Genomic DNA, 22,002 nt, shown 5'->3' on the forward strand with positions numbered 1-22,002 from the left:
TTTGTTGTTGATTTACAAATATTATCTATTAGAATAATAATTATGTTTTGTGATATTATTGCTGTTGTTATTGTTGCTCTTGCTATTTGTGATAATAAATCTTAATTAGACAAACTAAGAACATTTTGAGTTTGTTCATGCTTTGTCCAAATATATTGTGCACATTGAATGCAAACCTTTACGCTTTCATGATAACCTTGTGCTTTTGCAGAATGACTACTACATTTAGAGCAAAATAATTGTCCACAGTTTCTACAGTGATGCTATTTTTGCTATTAGTTGATTATTCAAATAATGATGATAGTATAATAATTTCAACTTACCCTTCTTCTAAAAAATGTAAAGTTAATTTTACAGGTGAAACAATTTAGTGTTGATGCGTCAGGTTGCCACAAAGCCATACCATTCGGTGCAATATGATCGGTAATTGGATGTTTTGATGGAGGATATTGTTGAAGCGGAACATTCTTTTGATTATTAGAATTTGATGTATCTAAAGATTTGTTACAATTATTATTATTACTGTTGTTGTTGTTGTTATTATTACAATTACTATTATTATTATTATTAATGTTTGAATTCTGTCTTCTTAGTGGTTGTTCATGTTGTCGTTTGTACAATGTAAATTGCTCTTGAATCACCGATATAAATGATTTATGATCGGTCACTGCAATTTGGAAGTCTTTCTTTGTCTGTTGAATGTGTTGTTTCATTTCATTGATACTGTATTTCAGTCGTTGCACTTCTGATCGGTAGTAATCGATATCTTCGTTGTTATTCTTGTGGTTACCGCCAGCAATACCACCGGATTTACTCAGTGGTCGGTCGTTCTTCTTTGACTCTGACGCCAGTAGGTTCGACTCCAACTGCAATCCACGCAATCCTTGTATCCAATAGTACATCTCAATCTCAGTGGCTGCCCTCAGAGTATAGGTTCTCGGCTGTGTTCCAACACTGAAAATCCATTCGCTATTGCCGCTGTCACTCGAATTCAATCCGATACCGGTGTTGTGAAACGATATGATCGACCCGGACATTGATATCGGTCGGTTTGAAGTGCTTGACATCGATCGAGACAGAGGGTTGTTCGCTCCTTTGCTGAGCGAGCCAGACACGGTTTCTTTTCCGCCGTCTCTTGAATGGTCGCGGTCAGAACGTGAATTCGAACCGCTACTACCACCACTACTATTTACATCTGTCAGAGTCGAGAATAACGATTGATCGGATACCGTCGCTATATTGTTGCTAGACAATGATTTCTGAGGCATCGGCTTCACCGAGAGAATCGCACTGATCAAAATACTACCTTTTAGCTCTGTTTTCGATTCATTCACATAATACTTCAGACAATCACCTTCAATACAAAACCATCTCCTAATTTTATTTTAATATTGATTTAATATTATATTAGTGTTTGTTTGTTTGTTTGTTTGTCGGTTTGTTGTTTTATTTTAAGTTTACTTACTTTTTCCAACTTTTATAGATACCACCTTCCTTATAGAGATAACCGTGCAATTGTTGAAGTGCCTGGTTATGGTGATGGTGAATAGAATGCATCTGAGAGTGATTCACTGTCACTTCACTTTTGATTTAAAGCCAAAAACAACAAGAACAGAACAAAACAGTAATAACAAAATACACCGATATCACCACTTCTACGATTGTTAAAAAAAAAAAATAAATAAAATAACCTGATTTGATTGGTCTAACTGAATAAAAAGTTTAACTGGTAAGAAAAATGCTATAACTTTAATAAATGATAGTTATTAAAGAGGGTAAATTTCTATAATTAAAAGTTTAATTTAGAGTTCTACCCAGGGTTATTTAAACAACAATGTGAAACCTTTGATAGGTAGGGTGAACTTTTAAGTATTGGAATATTGAGAAGAAGTTGGTGGTTACTTTTCTTATTTATTAGATTTAGGAATTCTTGATTTTTTAATATATAGATATAAATTCTATCACTCTTTGTTTTGCAAGTCACTATCCACTCAAAAACAACATCCACCATAAAAAAAAACAAAAAATTGTATGTATCAAAAAAAAAAATTTTACAAAAAAAAAAACAACTAAATATCTTTTGAAAACGATTGACCAATCTTTACTTTATTTGAAAAGATCGATTTAATGTTTTTTGTTACAAACAAATAAATATCAATTACATAAAAAAAGATACATATTTTTGTTTTTTATCATTTTGTCTATTTTGATTATTATTATTCAAAAATAAAATAGAAAAATAAAATAAATTTTATTTATGCTAAAATCAAAATTGTATTAATATAAAATAATTCATTAAAATTCAAACCCTGTTTTTAAAAAGACGACGAAGTGTATTTATTTACATTCACATATCTTTTAAAAAAAAAATTAATTATTTCCTTTTATAAAATTTTAGTAGATCTGTGGTGTCTGCCCCCAAAAAAATTTAAAATTTTTTGCAAAAAAAAACCCAACCTATAAAATGAAATAACTTGTATTCGTACGTATGAAAAAAATACAAAAAACAAAATGTCAAGGAAATTTCTATCTTTAGAAAATTTTGAAAGAAAAAAAAAAAATCTAAACAGTCCTCAAAATTTTCTTTTATTGTTTTTTTTGTTGTTGTTTTTTTTGACAATTCTATGTCAATGGTATACCAACAAGTCAGATTTTGAATAACAAAAATCCTACAACAACCATTACTTAAAACAGCCGAACTTAAGCACAAACAAAAAAAATTTCATATGAGCGAGCGAGTGACCACAACTTTGAACAAACAACAAAAACTATGAAGAACCAGGATAACTCCAAACGAAACATATCACTCTAATACTCCACCAATAGTTTTATTTCATTTTTTTTAATTTTAATTTTATATTATCTATAATAAAAAGGAGTAGTCTAAAATCAATATTAATAATAATAATAAATATAACTTGTTTTTAAAAAAGAGATAAAATAAGATGAATCAATTAATGTTATCTATTGGTCATATCCTACCAAATAAATCAGAGGATATCTATAGTGTAAAGTCAAATGACTATATTTTCAGTGCTTTTAAGGTTTGTAAATCACAGTTATTATAAAATTATTTGATTGTATTAATACCTCATTTTTGGTATAATAAATGTAGCTGATGATAGAAAAGAAGGTACTATCATTACCAGTGTATGACATTGAACATCGAAAGTTTAATAAATTCATTGATATGATAGATATTGTTGCATTCTGTATGAAAAATCTAACAAAGACAGAAATGGCTGAAATGGATATGGTTATGGAAACAAAAGAAATTTTCAAACAATACAGAGTTGGTCAAATTTGTGGTAAATATTAAAAAAATATTATGAAATATTTAACGATAAAATATTTTACTAATAATAATTGTATATTTTATAAAGATTTATCAGCGAGAAATCCATTCTTACCAGTTGAAGCAACTGCTCCTTTGAAGGTGGCAATTGAGTTGATGGTAAAGTGGAATGTTCATAGAGTTCCAGTGATTGACAGTGAAGGTACTTTGGTATCGATTCTAACACAGTCGCGTGTGTTGGAATTCATCAATAATCATGTGATGGAGTTCAATGAAAATGGCGTATTGTTAAAGAAGATCGAGGAGATCAGCAATCTCGGTACATCCGATGTCATTTCAATTACCGATGATAACATGGCAATTGAAGCATTCCAATTGATCTACGACAAGAAGGTCAGCGCTGTAGCCATCTTGAATGATAAAGGTGAACTCACTGGAAACATCAGTGTAAGTGACTTGAAGATGATAGGATACGACGGTGGTTTAATGAGTCGTCTATTCCTTCCAATCAGAACCTTCACACAAATGGTACCAAAAGATAAAGCTAGTCCAGTAAGTATAGAAATTTAAAAGAGTTGATGAATCAATGTTGTAACTAACTATCTTTTTTTTTTTTTTTTTTTTAATTAATTTATTTCTTATCTTTGATGATGTCTATTTAGTTCTTTACTGTAATTTGTGTACGTGATACAACATCACTCGAGGAGTTACTTGTTAAATTCCAACTATCAAAAGTACATAGAATCTATCATGTAAATGATTCAATGAAACCAATTCAAGTCATTTCGCAAGGTGATGTGCTAAAATCTATTATTAAACAAGATTCTATTTAAAGTTACCAGTACAAATGTTAGAATGTTCTTTTCTAAATTTAATTATTTTTTAAATAAATATAAGATAAATTACAAAGTCTCTATTGCTGTTTTTGTTGTTGTTGCTGTTGTTGTTGTTGTTTAATATCGTTTTCGATTCTCATTTCTTTTGAAACTTGTTGAAGTCTATTTTATTATAAATAAAATAAGAGTTGATTAGCGATGATGATACCCAATAACTTTTGTTTATCTTTACTTACCCAGGCGAAAAGATATAGTAACCGCTTAAAACACCTATTAAAACAGCACCTAAAGCTGGCAAATGTCTTTTAATCATTTTATATGTATAAAATAAATAATAATACGAATTATTTATAATAATATATAGATAAGTTCAAATATCAAAATTAACAAAAAGAACAATCAACGCTCAAATATGTTTCATATGAAATTTTAAAAAAAATGATTGTTAAATTTGATAATTTTTTATTTATCCCTTACTTATGGATGACCGAATAGCAGGCAGGTCGGTGGTAACCAGCAATAGAATTAGCCAGGCTCTTATAATTTTGCTTTGTCAAATTCTTGATTGCATTATTTATCTGATTTAGTTTTATATAATTTAGAATATTGTTTGTCTAAAGAGCATTTATTTAAAAACATATTTTGATTGTATCTATATATACTGAAAGAAACCTTTTTTTTTTTTGAAACTGGTAAGATAATTATCTGAAACTGAAAGTATTTATACTATTGGCAAGGGCTCTTCTTAACTATGAGCAACCAAGCTCTTTTCATATAGGATCTAATTGAAATGTATAAAAGCAAGTATTGGTAAAAAAAACACATTAAATAATATTTATTTAAATAAGTTTAAATATTGTGAAATTTCATTTGCTGATGAATATTTAGTATCGATCTGTTGTTTTGCTTTGCTAATTAAAGAATGGATATGCTCTGTATTTGCTGTATTTAAATAAAATTCGAGTTGTTCTGTAAATTCACTTGGAGTTTTGAAGATGATTCCATTACCCATATGATCTACGAGATGTTTGTTGCCACTGTTATCTCTTGCCAATGTAAGTGTTCCAAGATGCATTGCTTCCATCAGCGCTGTTGGTAATCCTTCGTCGATAGAGCTATTCACAACTACATCAGACTCTGCTATCAACTGTAGCAACTGATGATGAGGTATACTACTTGTATAATATATATTATTACATTGTGAAATTGTTGATAGTAATTCTTTCATTAGACTGTCATCTAAACATGGTCCAATAATTATCATTACTATTCTTTTGAATTTTGATTGTTGTTGTTGTTGTTGTTGTTGATTATTATTATTATTACTTTGTTGTTGTTGCTGTTCATATTTAATTGAAAAATTAGAGAAATCTTTTAGTAAGAATAGCGGATCTTTGATTGGTCTTATTCCAATTGGTAACAGTATTTTCATTGTTGATTTAGATGATAGTTCTTCGATAGTGTCTGTTGGTATTGGTGGTTGTATTACATTGTTTGTGAATAGTTGGTAATAGTTCATTGAATCAGATATTGATGAGGTTGTTGGTGAGGTTGTTGTGGTTGTTACATTTGGTATCACTGAGGGTGTAATGACAATCATCCTAGATATTAGATTTGGCCATAGTTTAGATGCCTTTGATTTCATCTCATCCGATAAACAAATCAAATGAATTGCATCACCTACACATTGATTCATTATCTTTTGTTTTGCTTCATCCTTTGAGGCAACATTCAAGTCTGTACCACCAAATATCAATGAATAAAGATACTGTTTTATAATGTATTGATATTAATAAGATATATAAATACTTTTAAAAAAACCGATCTATTACCTTCTTATTTAAGTTATTTATTAAATGACCAACTCTATATGCATTGATTCCAAGTAAATAAATACCATTACCATTACAACGATTATCTAAAGACTGTAGTAAATCATTTAAATTATCTATTGTCTTGTTTATATCAAATAATATTACATTGTACTGCTTATTTGATATAGTTTTTGGTTGGCTGGTACTTTTATTTGCAGATTCGAATATGAGTTTCAATCTATTCGCAAGTATAGTGTTACCAGTTCCATCTTTTAAAGATGATATTATAATTATATTAAGAATATCATTATTCATTTTATTTTATATTTTAGATATTAATTAAATTAATATGATCATGCAAATTAGGATCGAAAAAAGATATTTGCTTACTTGCACTTAACGACACACAAAATTTGTCACGTTACTATGTAAAAATTTCGATTGTTGACAAAACCGAATTGTGTGTGATATAATTACTCTGATTTGAATGATCATTTTTTATTTATTTTTTTTCGATTAATTTTAAATTAGTTTATTGTTGTTTTTAGATTAGATTACAGATTAGAGAAAGAGAGAGAAATGAATAAAAGTTTATTGGGATCACTCATTAACAATGTACCAAAGTACATGACACCAGCAGCACCAGTACAAAAGTGGTCGATGTCATCGATCTACGGTGGAATCAAATTCAGTCAACGACAGATCGACGCTGCATTGCAGCCACCACCCGTTACAGCCATTACAGAGCCAGACTGTGAGATGGAATTGACTGCCGTACCAAAGAAACGTGTATCTTACACCAGAAACAGAAAGAGAAACAGCGCAAAGAAACACGAGAACATTCATCATCATACCGTTTGTCCAAAATGCCAATCTCTTAAGCTTAGACATCACCTTTGTATAAATTGTATCAGAAAGATCTAAAAACAATAACAACAACAACTTTACAAACAATTAGCGATATAGACAAACAAGACATACATTCACCAAAAACAAACAAACCAACTCAATCATACATACCAAAACCTTTTTAATATACCAAATACCAAATACCAAACAACAACAACAAACACAAGATCGATTGTACCATTCTATCAAACATGAACATAAAGAGATAACAAAGATAAAAGCAATCATTAATAATAACAGTAATAAGAGAATATAAGATAGTAAAATGGTGTGAATCTGTTAATTTCACAATAAAAGTATTTATTTATATATACATTAATTAAATTTAAATAAATGACCAAATATTGTATCTTTTTAATGTATTTTAAATACATAAAGATAAAATATAAAATATATATATAGGAAGGATCTAGATCAAAATAGAGTACTTTTTAGATTAATATTATAATATATAACAAATAAAACAATAACATTTATATATATATATTTTTTGAATGTTGATTAATATTTTAATTTATGATATAATTGGGTTTGGATGATTCATTCATTGAAACATCATGATGGATATTGTTGTTTGTAGATATAATCAAACAAAGAAGAATTTATAAAAGTTTTGTGAATTTTATGTTGTTATTATTAATATCTTGTTAATTTAATTTAGTTTTGTTTTGTTGTGTTGTTTAAGTAGGTTGTTATTATTATTATTAGTTTTTACAAAAGATCGCTTATATTCAATAGACTATCCACTCACACACGCATGTGGAGATAGTATTGGATGGCAGGAGGTGTAGCAACCACCTTATAAGAAATAATCTGGAGTACGTCTAGTGACGTGTGGTTCACCTCTTCTTGGAGCTGGATCAAATTGTAAGCTAAACAAATTGAATGTGAATGTAAAGGAAATAAGTAAAGTTATGTTAGAACTATAATGCTTGTTTTGTTTTGTTTGTTTTCGTTTTGTGTTTTCAATACATACAAAGTATGTTTCATTTTTTCGTCAATCTCCATTATGGCAGCTTGGTTACCGCATCTATAACAATAGTTGGGTGCACTGAAAATAGTTACTACATTTTGATCGTGGCACCAGTTGTAACCCTCCATGACCAATTGATGTGCTCTGGCGACGAGGGTCAGACCGTTGTTATGATTGAATTGCTCGGAAATATCCTTTCCGAATGTGTAACCGGCACCTCTTGGTGAATAACCGAATCCACTTCTGTCGTCTGGATCCGACCACAACAGATCGCACATTGCACCTTCGTGTGGTACCTCCTGTAGACGATCCAAGTTTCTAATATGATCCAAAGTATCGATCGATGGTGATAGACCACCGTGCAAACAGAATACCTAATAATAATAATAGTAAATTAACTACATAAGTATTTGGATTCATTCATTCACTCATTCATTAATATTAATATCAACTAAACAAACTTACTTGTTTCTCAATGAGTGCAGTCAATGGTAGATAGTCAAATAGATCGGTAAAGAATCTCCATACATTTGGATTACCATACTTTCTTAAACATTCATCGTAGAAACCGTATCTAAAAAAATGATATAATTTAATATTAGATCGATTTGTTTTGTTTTGTTTTGTTTTGTTTTTGTTTTTGTTTTGTAAACAACAATTAAATTGAATTGAATTGAATGTTTTAGTTGGTGTTTGGTTGGTTGGTTGGGTTTGATGATGATCTCTTACACTTGTGTGATTTGTCTGGATTCGTGATTACCTCTGAGGATGGTAACACGGTCTTTATAACGAACTTTCAAGGCAACCAAAAGGGTTACGGTCTCTACAGAGTAGAAACCTCTATCGACGTAGTCACCCATGAACAGGTAGTTGGTGTCTGGACAGTTACCACCGATCTTGAACAACTCCATCAAATCGTGGAACTGACCGTGAATATCACCACACACAGTCACCGGACACTTGACTGGTTGCACATTCGACTCCTCCAATAATATATCACGTGCTTTCTCACAGAGATGTTTAACTTCACTTTCCGAAAGTGGTTTACATTCTTTTAGAATCGAAATATATCTATCAACATCTTGAAATTCTCCCATTCTTTATCTTAAAGATTAATCTTTTTTCTTTTTTTTCTTTTTTTTTCTTTATCTTTATCTTAATGTTATGTTATATATATTTACAAATGTTTATTATTATATATTTTTTTAATAAATAATAATAATAAATAATAATAATCGACTAATAATATATTATTTGATTTTTAATCGTTAGTTATCCTTTCTTTATATAATAAAATTTACTATTGTTGTTGTTGTTGTTAGCAATTGTTGTAAATCTAACAATGTGAATAGATAAATTATAAAAAAAAATTGTTTTTTTTCTTGATTTCTAAAAAAAATAAATATATATTTTTTTTTGATTATATATTTTTAATTTATATTATTCAAAGATAAAAAAATAATAATATATAAATAAATAAGTGCTAAAAGCTGATATCGTTTATTTCCAATTGGTGATGGAAAAAAATTAAATTTAAAAAAAAAAAAAAAAACAACACCAAATTAATTAAATTTTGAAAATAAAAATTTTGATCACAGATGTTCAACAACAAATAATTAATGGTTTTTTTTTGTATTATTTTCTTTTGAGGTAACTTTTTTAAATTTATTTATAAATCAAATATATTCTTTTTGTTTATTGAAAAAAAATAAGAAGTTTTTATTTTATAGATACTATTAAATTGGTAATAATCAATTAAAATTAATGATTAATTATTTGTTTGTTTTTTTTTTTTTTTTTTTTTTTATCCTTTTGAATTGGATCTAAATATCATCTTGATCATCATTAGGTGATGACATGGTATGAAGTTGTTCAATGAACTTGGGCATATCTAATTTACCGATTTCAACAACTGCAGTGTCGAATGATTGATATTTCAATGGAGAGTTGGTCATTTCAGCTGCTGCTCTAAAGTTTACACCAAATTCACTATAATAATTAATTATATTATTATTAATATTATATAGCATTTATTAATTAAGTTAATAATATTATTAATACATACTTTGCTTGTTGTTCAGTACTAAGTGATCCAGAGATACCAACAATCAAATAATTTCCTTTCTTTTCATTGAGTGCACCAATTAAGAATGGTTTAGGTTGTTTCTTCATTGCCTAATAAAAATAATTAATAACAATAATTTTAGAGAGATGATGAAATATTTAAAACAATAGCAAGCAATGTTAATGGAAATACTTACTGTTAAAGCATCGATCATGAATAGACCAAGTTTTGTGAGTGCCATTGGGTGTATGAAATATTTGATATCCGAAGTCTCAGTGAGTAGAGCATATCTAAATGGACCGGACAAAACAACGATACGCTTCTCAATCATACTGGCAACACGTCTTGTAATTTCCTTTTGGAGAACGATCGCTTGTTTCAACCCCTCCATGAGTAATTCAATATTTTTACTACGGTAAAGATAGTAAATTATAAATTATAAGTAAATAATAATTGGTTATTAATTAATATCTATATAAAAATGACTGATAATTACTTTGAAAGTGCATCGTATGCTTCCCAAAAATTCTGTTCCCAAGCCTCAGAGTCGGAGATATCGTCTTCGAGGTTGTCGGATTCCAAGAGGGCTGTGAGCGCGTAGATCATATCCGATGCGGACAATTCAATGGAGCATTCGTATTTCTTGGAGAACGAAGGAAAGTAGAGTTTGTCCAGTCCGAATTTCGGTGCGTGTATGGAAAGCTGGCGTTTCAGACTGGTTTTGTAGGGAGCACTCATCGAGATGTACTTTTGTTTGGCCTGGTCCAGTGGTAGTCCCATCAGGGCAAACAGAGTCTCCAAGAGATATCGTCCCTTTGCTTTCCAGGCTCTCAAGTTACACGCGACATACTTGGAGTGATAGAGACTGTCATAGAGATTCCAGTGGCGATACAGCATGAAGCGGTAGTCCTCCGAGTGGACAACGCGATCGCCTTGTACCGTTGCTCGACCGTTGGCAACTTCCTCATCGGACGGATAGTTATTGGCAACCAGCGATTTAAAATATTTATATTCCATGCCGTAGTCTTCGAGTGACACCCTCTCGTGGACAAGCTGGTCGGTCAGTCCGAGAAGCGAGTACCACAGTATGCCATCGAGGGACTCCTTCATAAGAACAGTACTTAGATGATACATCATAGTGGAAGCACTCTTTCCATAGTAAGAGTGTAGAGTTTTTCTTTTCTTTTTCGCTTTTCTTTCGGCGCCATCAACCAATTTCCGTTGTTGCTGTTGTTGCTGTTTGTTTTCTTTTTATTTTTCTTTGGAGTGTTTTTCTTTTTCTTTTTCATCGATGGACGCTCATTGTCATTGTCCTCATCGGAATTATTCTTTCTCTTATCTTTTGCTCCACCAAAAACTTGTTCATCGTTATCTTCATCGCTGTTATATACATTCTCACCGTCGTAGTCATCGTCCTCCTTTTCTCCATCGTCTTCATCTTCCTCGTCGGCTCCAACTTCCTCTGCTTCATCGTCATCATAAATATCATCATCATTCTCATCATATATATCTTCTTCATCGTCACCGTCGTTGTCATCTTCATCTCCATCACCATCTTCTTCTTCTTCTTCCTCTTCATAAGTTCCATCGTCAATGATGATTGCATTGGTTTGATTTTCAATATTGTTTCTATTGTATGGTCTATGACTATCGATGATATACACCAATTGATTGGTATTCAAGTTTGTAAACACTGATTCAATATCGATATTACCACCACAATTTATCATTACAATTGTTTTCAGCTGATTAATATTAAAAAAAAAAAAAAACAAAAAAAAAAGGTAGTAAGTAAAAAGTTGTCAAATCCAACCAAAACTACACTCTTTAGATCATACCTCTTCATTTTCAACTAGCATATGTTCATTTACATATTCTAAATCTGTTAAACCAGATACTGGCTTTATATTATAAGATATTAAATCTGATTGCAATATTTCCTAAGATTTGATTGTAAGTAAAAGTATGACTTTTATTATATAAAACAATTAAAATACATACAGAGAATATTTTACATGCAGCAAGAGAATCACAATCTCTTGCAACTAAAAGCAATACAGTTTCACCTTGAATAGAATCACTCTTTAGCAACTCATAGATATCATTGAATCTTGTTGGATTAGTCAATACCATTTCATAACTATTCCTATTCTAATTTATAATATAATATAATATAATATCTTTATTTACTATTTAATTATGATTATTTTAAGTATTTTAAAATATATAGCAATGTACAAATAATTTGATATCAAATTAATTAATAATAAAAACAAAATAAACAAACAAATAAAACGAAAAAGTCGTTAATTAATTTCTGGTTGCAAATTTTTAAATTTCCCTCTCAATTTTGAATTTTTTTTTTTTTTTTTGATTAAAAATAAATAAAATTAAATTAGATTGATTTGAATTAAATCTACTCAAAATAATGCAGAATTAATTAATAAGTTTGTTGTTTGTTATTATTTTTAATTTATTTTTAAAGTATATATTTATAATGTTAATATGAAAAAAAATATTTAGATAAATTTAAAATTAATTAATTTAACTTTTTTTTTTTTTTTTTCTAATTTTTGTTTGTGGATTAGTTTAGAATTGGAAGTACGATGATGCTTTAGACTTTATCGATTGAAGTAATAATGCAATTTCAGTACATCCAGCGAGAAGTGCAAACTCTTCGAGTTGCACGATAATAAATAGTGAGATACTCGTGGATTCTAACACTCGTACCAGTAGACCATAGTTGCGGTTGGAGATCAGTGTTTTCAGGTTCTCCATGTTGAGATCGACCATCTTGTTCTCAAAGAGAAACTGTCCGGTCTCCTTGCTCACCTTTGTCAGAATGAAGTCGCTGTGCGCTTTGAATGCCGGTTCGAATTGACTGTAGAGGATCTGTGCGGTTGCAAGCGGTATCGGCCTGTCCTGTATCTCGAGAATATCAAAGTAGACTTCCGGTGTCAAGTTCAAGTGTTCTGTACGGTTCTGAAAGAGAAAGTCAGCTACTTCCTTATGACCACGAACTACCGCCTCTTGGATCGATTTATTCGTACAACCTTCAGTGCGGTTCTGGTGTAGCCACTGGACGATTGCCAAGTTGCCGTCGGCAGCAGCCAAATCCATGACGGCTGGCGATGAAACTGAGATTTTAGGACTGAGATACTGTACCACTTCCAGACTGCATTTGCCCACGACTGCATCGAGCAGATCGTCGTGTGTCCCCAGCTGAAGAGCGACACCCGCATTCAAACAGAGGTAGAACATCTCATTGAAATTCGATTTAATCATACCGACACTGAATGTCAGTGTTCCCAGTCGGTTCTTCTCGAGAATGTATTTCGTTATCTCAATGGCGCCGGCTGCCAGTGACGCGTGGAACAAGTAGACCCAGTTGTATCGCTCGGGATACAATGACTCTATGTAGCGAATTACCTCCAAACTCTTGCACTTGACCGCTCCCATCATGTCCTCGATATTCAACCTCAGAAACAGCTCGGGACAATGCTCCTGGAAGAAGCGGACCATATCGATGTGTCCACGAATGGCAGCGAATTTCAAAGGTGCTGTAAAGCGATCTACAATCCTCGTACTCGCTTCATGCTGGAAAAAGAACTTGATGATTCCCAGGTGTCCAAAGTTGGCGGCTTTGTTCAGCGCTTCCTGTCCGATGTGTACCGGATTGGCTTGCAGCGAGTAGAGATATTCAATGATGTCGAGATGACCTCCCTCCGCAGCGAAATCGAATGCATTGCTCGAGAAACTCTCGTGGCGAACCTGATACAGGTATTGGACCATGGGAAGATGACCTTTGCTGGCGGTGACGTCGATCAGCGTGTACGGTGTGCACAGCTTGGTGAGTTGCCGCTCGCTCTCCAGCCGATAGAGAAGATCGACTATTTCAACGTTGCCATTCTCACAGGCGTGCACCAATACGTAGTCCATCGATTGGCTTTTGAAGTGTCCATTGTCGACGAGCCACGCCAGCAGCTCGGCATTGCCGTCCTGCACCACTTTGCGCAGCACATTGCCGACAAACTGTCGGTGTCCAAATAGATACTTTACGATGTCCGAGTTGAGTGGCGCACGATTTGAGCCAAGCGGACCGCACATCTCAGAGATGAGCATAGCGCGATTGACCGCGCCAATAAACGATGCATGTCGCTCAAAGAAGTAGACAAACAACTCGTAGTCGCGGAGATACCGGAAGATGGCGATAATACATTCCATGTCAAAAGTAAACAGAGATGGCTGTCTTTCAAGTTTATACTTTAGCAGATGAAACAGCTTTTGGCGCAGCATGAACGCCACATCGATCTCGTCGTAGCGATACAACTGACATCCTGGATGAACTCTTTTATATATCCAACCGATTTGATAACAAACATTATGAAATATATATGAATTATGTATTATCAATTTAAATAGACTATCCATATATAAATATATATTAATAATAATCAATTGTTTGTTTGTTTGTTTGTTATTAAAACAACAACAACAACAACTACTACAATTGTCGTAGAGAAAATAAAAACAAAAATTAAAAAAGCTTATTTTAAATTTATTATTAAAAAATGCAAGATCACATAATCAACCCCACAAATCTCAAAACAACGAAAAATTGAAAAAAAACAAAGTTATATTAATTAAACAACAAGAGATAAGAAAGGATCTATTTTTACAATGAGCAAAATCAACAAAATGAATATAGTTAATAGTGTTAAAACATGAAATGGATTGATTTACCTACAAACTTTAATATTGAATTTGGTTAAAAAAAATGTTAAAGGATATGTATTTAAACAATTTCATTTATACTTCACTTGTGAATATCTTAGTATCAGATACATTAAATTAATTTTTTACATTAAATAAGTTGTTGTTGTTGTAAAGATGTATGAAATCTTTTGTTTAAATATTAATAATAATAATAATGTCTAAGTTTTTTTGTTTTTTTTTTTTTTTGGGATAAGATCGATTTGTTAATTATCAATCTAGATAAAAATAGTATATGTTTTGGTTTTAAGTTTATTGTAGATTCTCTTTGAATAACAAAACTTGATTGGGTTTGATTGATTTCTTTGATTGGAATTTCTGTGATCTAGGCCACCACACTTTAATCTCATCGATGGTCGGACACTTTCCGAGTCCGAAATGAATACGGAATGAGTTTTGCGATGAAAAGTGAACACCATTCTCAATGTCGCGAATCTGTGTGGTTCCGCAAGACCGCAGGAATACTCTTCCTCCGAATCCATGTGGATTCTCTGTGATACCGACGACATCGATTTCAATCCAGTTCCTCTGTTTCTCGATGTTGTGGAACAACTGTGTTGGTCCCACGTCAAAGGGTGGCGATCCTTTGCCATTCGTAATGAAAAGGTCGAGTCTACCGTCGACATCGTAGTCGGCGACCGACACTGACTCTGCCTTTCCAAAGGTTGAGCCAGCGGCGCCAAGACCGTCTTCCTTCACTAAAAATTCCATGCCACCCTTATTGATAAAAAATACATTAGGTGAGTTGGAATATGGCAAATAGGTCAATAGAAATATATCCAAATCTCTATCGTTATCGAAATCGCCAACTGCCAACGCTCCGCATGTAACACCGGCTTTACTATAAATTTGTTTAATTTTCCATTCCACCAATTCTGTTATAACATTGTTAATTAAACATCCTTTAGGATATACAATTGCAATTTACTTTACTTACTTTCTGTATGACTTTCATAGCCTTGATTATAAAATATTTCAACTATACATTTTCCATAGTAGTTTCTTGCGATTACTATATCTTGCCAGGTGTTTCCATCGATGTCACCAAAGACAGTGTCACTGATAATCGAGAAGTAACCAGTGTCTTCGGATGGTGGAATCCAAGTATTTACTTCATGAGCATGTTCTTCTACTTTGCCAAAGTATTTCTTTACAGCCGTCAAATTGAAATTGAAAATATCGGTAGTAACATCTTTAAATGGATATTGATTAGCATGATAAACCTTGAAAGGAAATGTAAATGACAATAAAAAGAATTCTAGCACACCATCATTATCAATATCTGTTGAATGTGCAAATAAAACATTTGAATCTAAATCTATATTGATTAGCTAATGATCGAGATATCAAATTCATATTTATATTAATATTAATTAAAAATGTTTTAAAGTTGTTTAAAAGTTACATACATCGTTCACATTGACAAAAGTATTATTCAATGGATTTTGTCGGAATAGAACAGGTTTACCTTGTCCATCTCCACGTTTTTGTGCAGCTATGAATGCATCGAGATGACCATCGTTGTCATAGTCGACCCATGAGATGGTTCTTGCACGTGCCAATGGATAGTCGACACCTCTCATCTTTGCTTCGTCAATCAATAGTCCATTGTGATTTCTAAACAGATTGTTTGGAATCGCACTGGTTCCATACTTGGCACCTGTAACTTCAAAAAAATCCAATTGTCCATCCTTATCGAAATCTGCCCATGCACCTCCATGTTTATCTATAAATTTATTCTTAAAATCCTCATTCTAAAAATAACATATAATTATATATATATTAGTTTTCCAATTGTTATAACATCTTTATGTTTTCAAATGACATCTCTCTCTCTCTCTCTCTCTCTCTCTCTCTCTCTTTATCTACATACAAGAAAAGGTATTGATTTCAATGCAATGTTTTCAAATGAACCATTCTTTAGATTAAGATATAGAGCCGGTGTCCAATAGTGATTGTTTACATAGAGATCGGGATATCCATCGTTATTGAAATCACCCCAACTACTTCCGAAACTTGGTGCAACATTATAGCTATCGAAATAGACTTCTTCGAACCACTTGAACTCCCCATTTCTAAAGTTGAAGATTCCACCTGTAATATATTGATTATTATTCTCAACTGTGATATTCTCTGTGTTGTCAGCATGAGATGATACTTTTGATAATATAGACTGTGAGTATTTCCTTGGTATCGATTCTGCATTGAATTTCGAACACATCAACTTTATCGGTTTATCCATTGTCTCTTTGAAGCATTTCGATGCGGATATCTCGAGAGACGGTCTCATTCGCGAATCCTGTATATTCACCATCGATTCGATCGACAGTACTCTGTCAAAGGTCGGGTCGTCATGACGGTCCTGATGTGTGTATCTCTGACATTCCCATTGTGTTTCGTCGGCACCGATCGATATCAGCTTGACCTCGAGTGCAGTGGAATAGGTAATGAGATCGTCCAACTCTCGGTTCTTTTGCTGCAGCTCCGCACTGACTTGAGCGAGTTGCTCTTTCAATCGATTGAACTGCTCCTGTGAGAATTGAGCTGAACTACTAGTAGTTGTTGTTGTTTGTTGATAATTTGCATGTTGTGATGTCGACACCACACCACTCCGCAACGTCGTAAGCATACTGGACTCTAGCACAAACACCACAACAACACAACTTATCAATAACAACAACATCCATATCCTGTACGTCCTATTAAAAGATAACATAACTTATAGTTATATTATTATGTTTGTTTGTTTGTTTGTTTGTTTGTTTGTAAAAATTATATATAAATATCAAAAAAATAATAATATTACAACAATTTCTATTTATTTTATTTTATCTTTTTATAAATACAACATTATGATTATTATTATTACTATTACTAAAATATATTTCTTTTATTTAATAAAAAAAGATTAGATTTTAAGTTAGGAAAAAAAATAAATATCTTTGGATTTGCGAATGCTCGTTTTTTAATAGTCTCTGGTCCAAAAATCTCAGGGTTGGTAATCTTAAAAAAAGGTCAAAATTTTCTTTTTACTTTTCATTCAATTAATCTTGTCTCTAACTATTTTTCTATTTTTTTACATTTTTTTTTTAATTAATTTGTCTGAAACTGGGTTTACAAAAAACAAAAAAATAGTAAATCATCTTGTTTAGTTTTAAAAAGGATAGGAATAAAATTTATTAAAACATTCATCTTAACACCTTTCTTAAAAAAAAAACAAATATTTTTGTGGTTCATCTTTTTTGATCATTTACATGTAAATTGAGTTATTAATACATCAATGATCATTATCCCCTTTTCGATTTTTTTTGAGAAAAATTATAGATATAATTTCTTTTCTTTTTCAAAAAATTAAAATTTTACAATGAAGTTAATAATAAAAAGAGATGAACTCATTGAATTTGATTAAAAATGGTGTAAAACAAATAAAAATTAATATATAATAATAACATTTTTAATATGTAAAATAAATTATTTTTAATATTAAAAATATAAAATCATGGAAATCATTCAAGTTTTAAATTTAGAAATTACCGATTTACCAGCATATATTATTTGGTATATCCAACAATTTATTGACAATGTCGATAGAGTTATGATGTTACTTACCAGTAAGACTTGGTATTTAAACAGAGATTATATTCTCAGATTTGCAAATATGGATAAAATGAATTATCACATAAAATTTGAAAAACTAAGACTTTTTCAGATCAAAAGAAATCAAAATGATTTTGGTAATTATTAGAAATTAGTTTTAACAAAAAAAAATTAATAATTAATATTCTTTTTATTAGATTTCTTATATTTAGATAGACTTCTTGATGAAGAAGTTAAAGTTCAAGACGATGTATTTCCTTTGTCAGTTTTTGATGTACTTGAACAACCAAGTTATTCTGTCAAGGAAGAGGAAACTGCCTCTATTCAATCAAACGATGAGTCAAATCAACCAAAAATTCTAATTTTTACAGTGGATTGTTCAGAGCATCTCTCAAAGATTCCAAAGGAAGTAGAGACTTTGATTTTTGGCAAGAAATTCAATAGTAAGTTAAGAAATATTCCAAACACAGTGAAGCACATCTCATTTGGAAAGTGTTTCTCCCAACAACTCCAATTGGGTACACTGCCACCCAACCTAAAGACATTGAGTTTCGACAAGAAATACAATCAACCGATAACCAAAGGTGCACTTCCAGCATCGCTCGAACATTTGGAGTTTGGCCAAGAGTTCACACAGCGATTCACTGAGAATGTGTTACCACCGAATTTAAAATCACTCAAAGTCGGCAACTTCTATAAGCATTCTTTGAACAACGTTCTACCGCCATCCATTGAGAGAGTGGAGCTCGGTACTTACTACGTCGATGCATTCAACTTTGGAAATCTTCCAAATCTAAAGTTCCTATCGTTCCACAGATTCGTTGATTCCAAGAATCCAAACTTGCAAATAGGTGAACTACCGACTACTCTCGAGGAGGTAGAAATCAACTTTTACACAAATGAAATGAAACCATATGGTTTGGTTGAAAAACCGTTCCAATGTTATCAGTTACTCCGCCAACAACTACCAAACACAAAGATAAGCATCAACTACAAATCGAAAAAGTTGGAAATCAAGAATACCTCTGATAAGCATCTCTATTTGCTCTATGATGACAGACAAGGTGGTTTCATTAGATCTCACGATCTTGTTAAGTTTTTAAAATAATTGTTAAAAATAAAATATTACTAAACATTTTTTTGTAAATATATATTTGTAAAGACAAGGTTGTTTCTTGTGACTCTTTGGATTAATTTAATTTGTTTTCTGTTTTTCTGAAAGCATTAAGTGACTCTAGTTAATTAATAAAGAACACTGATTAAGTAGGTTGTTTACTTCGACTCCCTTTAACTTTTACAAAAACGGTATATTTATATCAATATTAATATATAAACTAACTACTCATGATCAAGAGTATCCAATAATTGAAACCGTGCTATTGTTGTTATTATTATTATTAAAATGTTTGGTGATGGATATTCGTTTTATACAATATGCTCTAGTATTCCTTGAGTGATTAGATTTCCGACATCAGAACGACGTAAAAAGTGTGTTGTATGTAATTTGAATTGTACAGAGCTACCAGAAGCAAGTACTACTTCACCAAACTCTTTGATGACTCTGACCTCGATGAATAGCTCTTTAGGTGGCTGTAATACATCCATTGTTAAATCTAAACCGAGCTCCTGATGATATTCCGTCAGCAGCTTATCGTGCTGTGTAAAAAAATTAACTTCATTCGGTGACATTGATTCTTTAAGTTGTGGCTGTAAAATACCACTACCAGAGTTCCATCTATATTCTTTAATTCTTTCTAACCTTTCATTTCTATTTTGAATAAAGATCGATTGATTGATTGATTAATTAATTGATTGATTTTAATAACAACGAACGAAAAGTAAAAAAAAAGTACATACAAATATGCTAAAATAATTCTCTTATTCCTCAGAATACTATTATGAAATACCTGTGAGTGTGCAATGATGTATGGTGTATTCTTTGTTTCTTCATTCTCTCTTTATGATGATAAAGCGACTAAAATTAGTTAATGAATTCAAGAAAATAAATCGATAGTTTGATTACTTACTCTATAGTTTCAAGCAATTCTCTCTTTAAAGCATTGATTTCATCTATTGTCTTTTTGATTGCATCTTCCTAATTATAAATGATGATGAACAAAGTTAAAAATGTGTTTTCATATGATACATCACAAAAGTAAAATTAAATTATACAAACATCATATAATGGTAAGTTTTCAGATCTTTTTAATTCTCTTAATATTTCTATTGCTTTTTCTGTATACATTTCTATATATATATAAATAGATTAGATTATTCAATATATAATTGATACAAAATTATTACTAAAATAAAACCAATCGATATCTATCATTTTGGATATTAAAAAAGAACTCCCGCCTTTATTTGAAATAAAAAAAAATGAAAAAAACCCAAATAAATAAAAAACAATGATCATTTAAACAATTTTCCTCAATATGAATCAGTATTTTGATGCTTAAAAAAGATAATATTGTTATTACTTTATTTTTTACTCGGGCCCTCTTTGAAATTTCCTATTTATATATACATTAAAGTCGACCACCATAGTACTATTATTGATTTTCACCGGTATTGTTGAATTTTCACAATTTTTATGTTTGTTCATTGAATATTTGACCAATTTCTTTGCTTCTGAATCCTTTGGTGGTCCTGGAGTCCATTTAACAGGTGATTCCACTTTTACATTTAATAAGTTAATGAGAATAAATAAAAATAATATTTCAATATATATGTATATATACTTAAATCTATATTTTCGTTCAACTTTCTATAATATCTTTCCAATGGTGTTTTTAAGTATCTCCCCATAACAGGATATATTGTGGGTATCCAAGAGGGTGGGATCTTTGAGATAATATATTCTAATAAATTTTTTGGAGAGTTTCCTGACATTGAATTTGATATCTAATAATATAATAATTTTTATATGTTTCTTGGGTAGTTATATTGTCTTTTAAGTTGTTTCAACAAAAAAAATTTTATATTCCATTCTTTAGCAAACAAAGTGTAAACATATGTTTTTATTTGTCAATCAACAAAAAAAAAAGAATAAAAATAATTTGATTGACAAATTTGAAATACAATCATAATTAAATACATCAAATATTGATTGTTTTTATTAGAAAGGAAAACCAAAACAAAAGATAACTAAATTGATTTATTTTGTTTTTAATTTTTTGAATAAATGGTACTGAAGTGAAAGAAAAAAAAAAAAAGTTTATAGACTGAAATATTATATAGATTAATATTAATCTTTTTTATTTTTCTTTTTATCACTATGATTTTAATGGTATCTAATGACATTTGAACTAAAGAATATAATAGGGATCTTGTCAAAATAATTTTCTTTTTTTTTTTTTTTTTAATTTTGACAATAAATCTGTATTTTAAATCAAAGGGTCATTTTTTTTTGTGGCCCAATCTTTAGATATATTTACATGCTTAATATTATTATTATTTATATAGTATAGTTAGTTTCTTAGATTGTTTGTTTGTAGATGTTGGAAGTATTATTTTCTTGTTATTGCACGGATTGATGGTTCAAGCGCGGAATGTAATGTGATGGTTGGTTTAGGGTTTCAAACGATTCTATTGTTTTACACTTTGAAAAGTTTACCCTTAGCCTTTTAATTTCAACTTTGATAGAACTGCTGTTTATTAGCTTCTCATTTTGTTTCACTTCTTTTTTTTTTAATGCATCCTCAAGGAGGAAGGTTGCTAAATGAAAGAAGTCAGTGTAA

At 30.9% G+C, this 22,002-nt stretch overlaps 11 protein-coding genes across 11 annotated transcripts; 4 read left to right on the top strand and 7 right to left on the bottom strand.

Annotated features, from left to right (window-relative positions):
- Positions 1-101: 101 nt before the first annotated feature.
- On the bottom strand, positions 102-1,557 carry PPL_09125 (uncharacterized protein; the record flags this gene model as incomplete). The annotated part of the gene is made up of 3 exons (XM_020579922.1): positions 102-263; positions 324-1,374; positions 1,466-1,557. 3 exons carry the CDS (start codon positions 1,555-1,557, stop codon positions 102-104), a joined length of 1,305 nt encoding a protein of 434 aa, XP_020430597.1.
- Positions 1,558-2,945: 1,388 nt separating this feature from the next.
- Positions 2,946-4,128, top strand: sigI (cystathionine-beta-synthase domain-containing protein; the record flags this gene model as incomplete). The annotated part of the gene is made up of 4 exons (XM_020579923.1): positions 2,946-3,048; positions 3,150-3,308; positions 3,384-3,847; positions 3,958-4,128. The coding sequence occupies 4 exons, from the start codon at positions 2,946-2,948 to the stop codon at positions 4,126-4,128; spliced, it is 897 nt and encodes a 298-aa protein (XP_020430598.1).
- An 80-nt stretch (positions 4,129-4,208) lies between these two features.
- On the bottom strand, positions 4,209-4,444 carry PPL_09127 (uncharacterized protein; the record flags this gene model as incomplete). The annotated part of the gene is made up of 2 exons (XM_020579924.1): positions 4,209-4,293; positions 4,368-4,444. The coding sequence occupies 2 exons, from the start codon at positions 4,442-4,444 to the stop codon at positions 4,209-4,211; spliced, it is 162 nt and encodes a 53-aa protein (XP_020430599.1).
- Positions 4,445-4,966: 522 nt separating this feature from the next.
- PPL_09128 (uncharacterized protein) lies at positions 4,967-6,260 on the bottom strand (the record flags this gene model as incomplete). The annotated part of the gene is made up of 2 exons (XM_020579925.1): positions 4,967-5,899; positions 5,964-6,260. The coding sequence occupies 2 exons, from the start codon at positions 6,258-6,260 to the stop codon at positions 4,967-4,969; spliced, it is 1,230 nt and encodes a 409-aa protein (XP_020430600.1).
- Positions 6,261-6,524: 264 nt separating this feature from the next.
- Positions 6,525-6,869, top strand: PPL_09129 (bL32 family ribosomal protein; the record flags this gene model as incomplete). Its single annotated transcript, XM_020579926.1, has 1 exon — positions 6,525-6,869. One exon carries the CDS (start codon positions 6,525-6,527, stop codon positions 6,867-6,869), a length of 345 nt encoding a protein of 114 aa, XP_020430601.1.
- A 784-nt stretch (positions 6,870-7,653) lies between these two features.
- Positions 7,654-8,924, bottom strand: pho2A (serine/threonine-protein phosphatase; the record flags this gene model as incomplete). The annotated part of the gene is made up of 4 exons (XM_020579927.1): positions 7,654-7,726; positions 7,831-8,201; positions 8,293-8,401; positions 8,557-8,924. The coding sequence occupies 4 exons, from the start codon at positions 8,922-8,924 to the stop codon at positions 7,654-7,656; spliced, it is 921 nt and encodes a 306-aa protein (XP_020430602.1).
- Positions 8,925-9,650: 726 nt separating this feature from the next.
- cdc45 (cell division cycle protein 45) lies at positions 9,651-13,351 on the bottom strand (the record flags this gene model as incomplete). Its single annotated transcript, XM_020579928.1, has 8 exons — positions 9,651-9,816; positions 9,893-10,002; positions 10,089-10,302; positions 10,389-11,039; positions 11,105-11,637; positions 11,731-11,793; positions 11,894-12,043; positions 12,896-13,351. The coding sequence occupies 8 exons, from the start codon at positions 13,349-13,351 to the stop codon at positions 9,651-9,653; spliced, it is 2,343 nt and encodes a 780-aa protein (XP_020430603.1).
- Positions 13,352-13,430: 79 nt separating this feature from the next.
- On the top strand, positions 13,431-14,190 carry PPL_09132 (uncharacterized protein; the record flags this gene model as incomplete). Its single annotated transcript, XM_020579929.1, has 2 exons — positions 13,431-13,578; positions 14,132-14,190. The coding sequence occupies 2 exons, from the start codon at positions 13,431-13,433 to the stop codon at positions 14,188-14,190; spliced, it is 207 nt and encodes a 68-aa protein (XP_020430604.1).
- A 727-nt stretch (positions 14,191-14,917) lies between these two features.
- On the bottom strand, positions 14,918-17,294 carry PPL_09133 (CRTAC1 family protein; the record flags this gene model as incomplete). The annotated part of the gene is made up of 4 exons (XM_020579930.1): positions 14,918-15,567; positions 15,603-15,977; positions 16,071-16,419; positions 16,539-17,294. The coding sequence occupies 4 exons, from the start codon at positions 17,292-17,294 to the stop codon at positions 14,918-14,920; spliced, it is 2,130 nt and encodes a 709-aa protein (XP_020430605.1).
- Positions 17,295-18,164: 870 nt separating this feature from the next.
- Positions 18,165-19,370, top strand: PPL_09134 (uncharacterized protein; the record flags this gene model as incomplete). The annotated part of the gene is made up of 2 exons (XM_020579931.1): positions 18,165-18,399; positions 18,460-19,370. 2 exons carry the CDS (start codon positions 18,165-18,167, stop codon positions 19,368-19,370), a joined length of 1,146 nt encoding a protein of 381 aa, XP_020430606.1.
- An 87-nt stretch (positions 19,371-19,457) lies between these two features.
- gins1 (DNA replication complex GINS protein PSF1) lies at positions 19,458-21,349 on the bottom strand (the record flags this gene model as incomplete). The annotated part of the gene is made up of 7 exons (XM_020579932.1): positions 19,458-19,496; positions 19,694-20,030; positions 20,120-20,218; positions 20,290-20,357; positions 20,790-20,938; positions 21,004-21,166; positions 21,344-21,349. The coding sequence occupies 7 exons, from the start codon at positions 21,347-21,349 to the stop codon at positions 19,458-19,460; spliced, it is 861 nt and encodes a 286-aa protein (XP_020430607.1).
- Positions 21,350-22,002: the final 653 nt, after the last annotated feature.

This window comes from Heterostelium album (genome assembly GCF_000004825.1).
Source record: "Heterostelium album PN500 unplaced genomic scaffold PPL_scaffold9, whole genome shotgun sequence".
Lineage (NCBI taxonomy): Eukaryota > Evosea > Eumycetozoa > Acytosteliales > Acytosteliaceae > Heterostelium > Heterostelium album.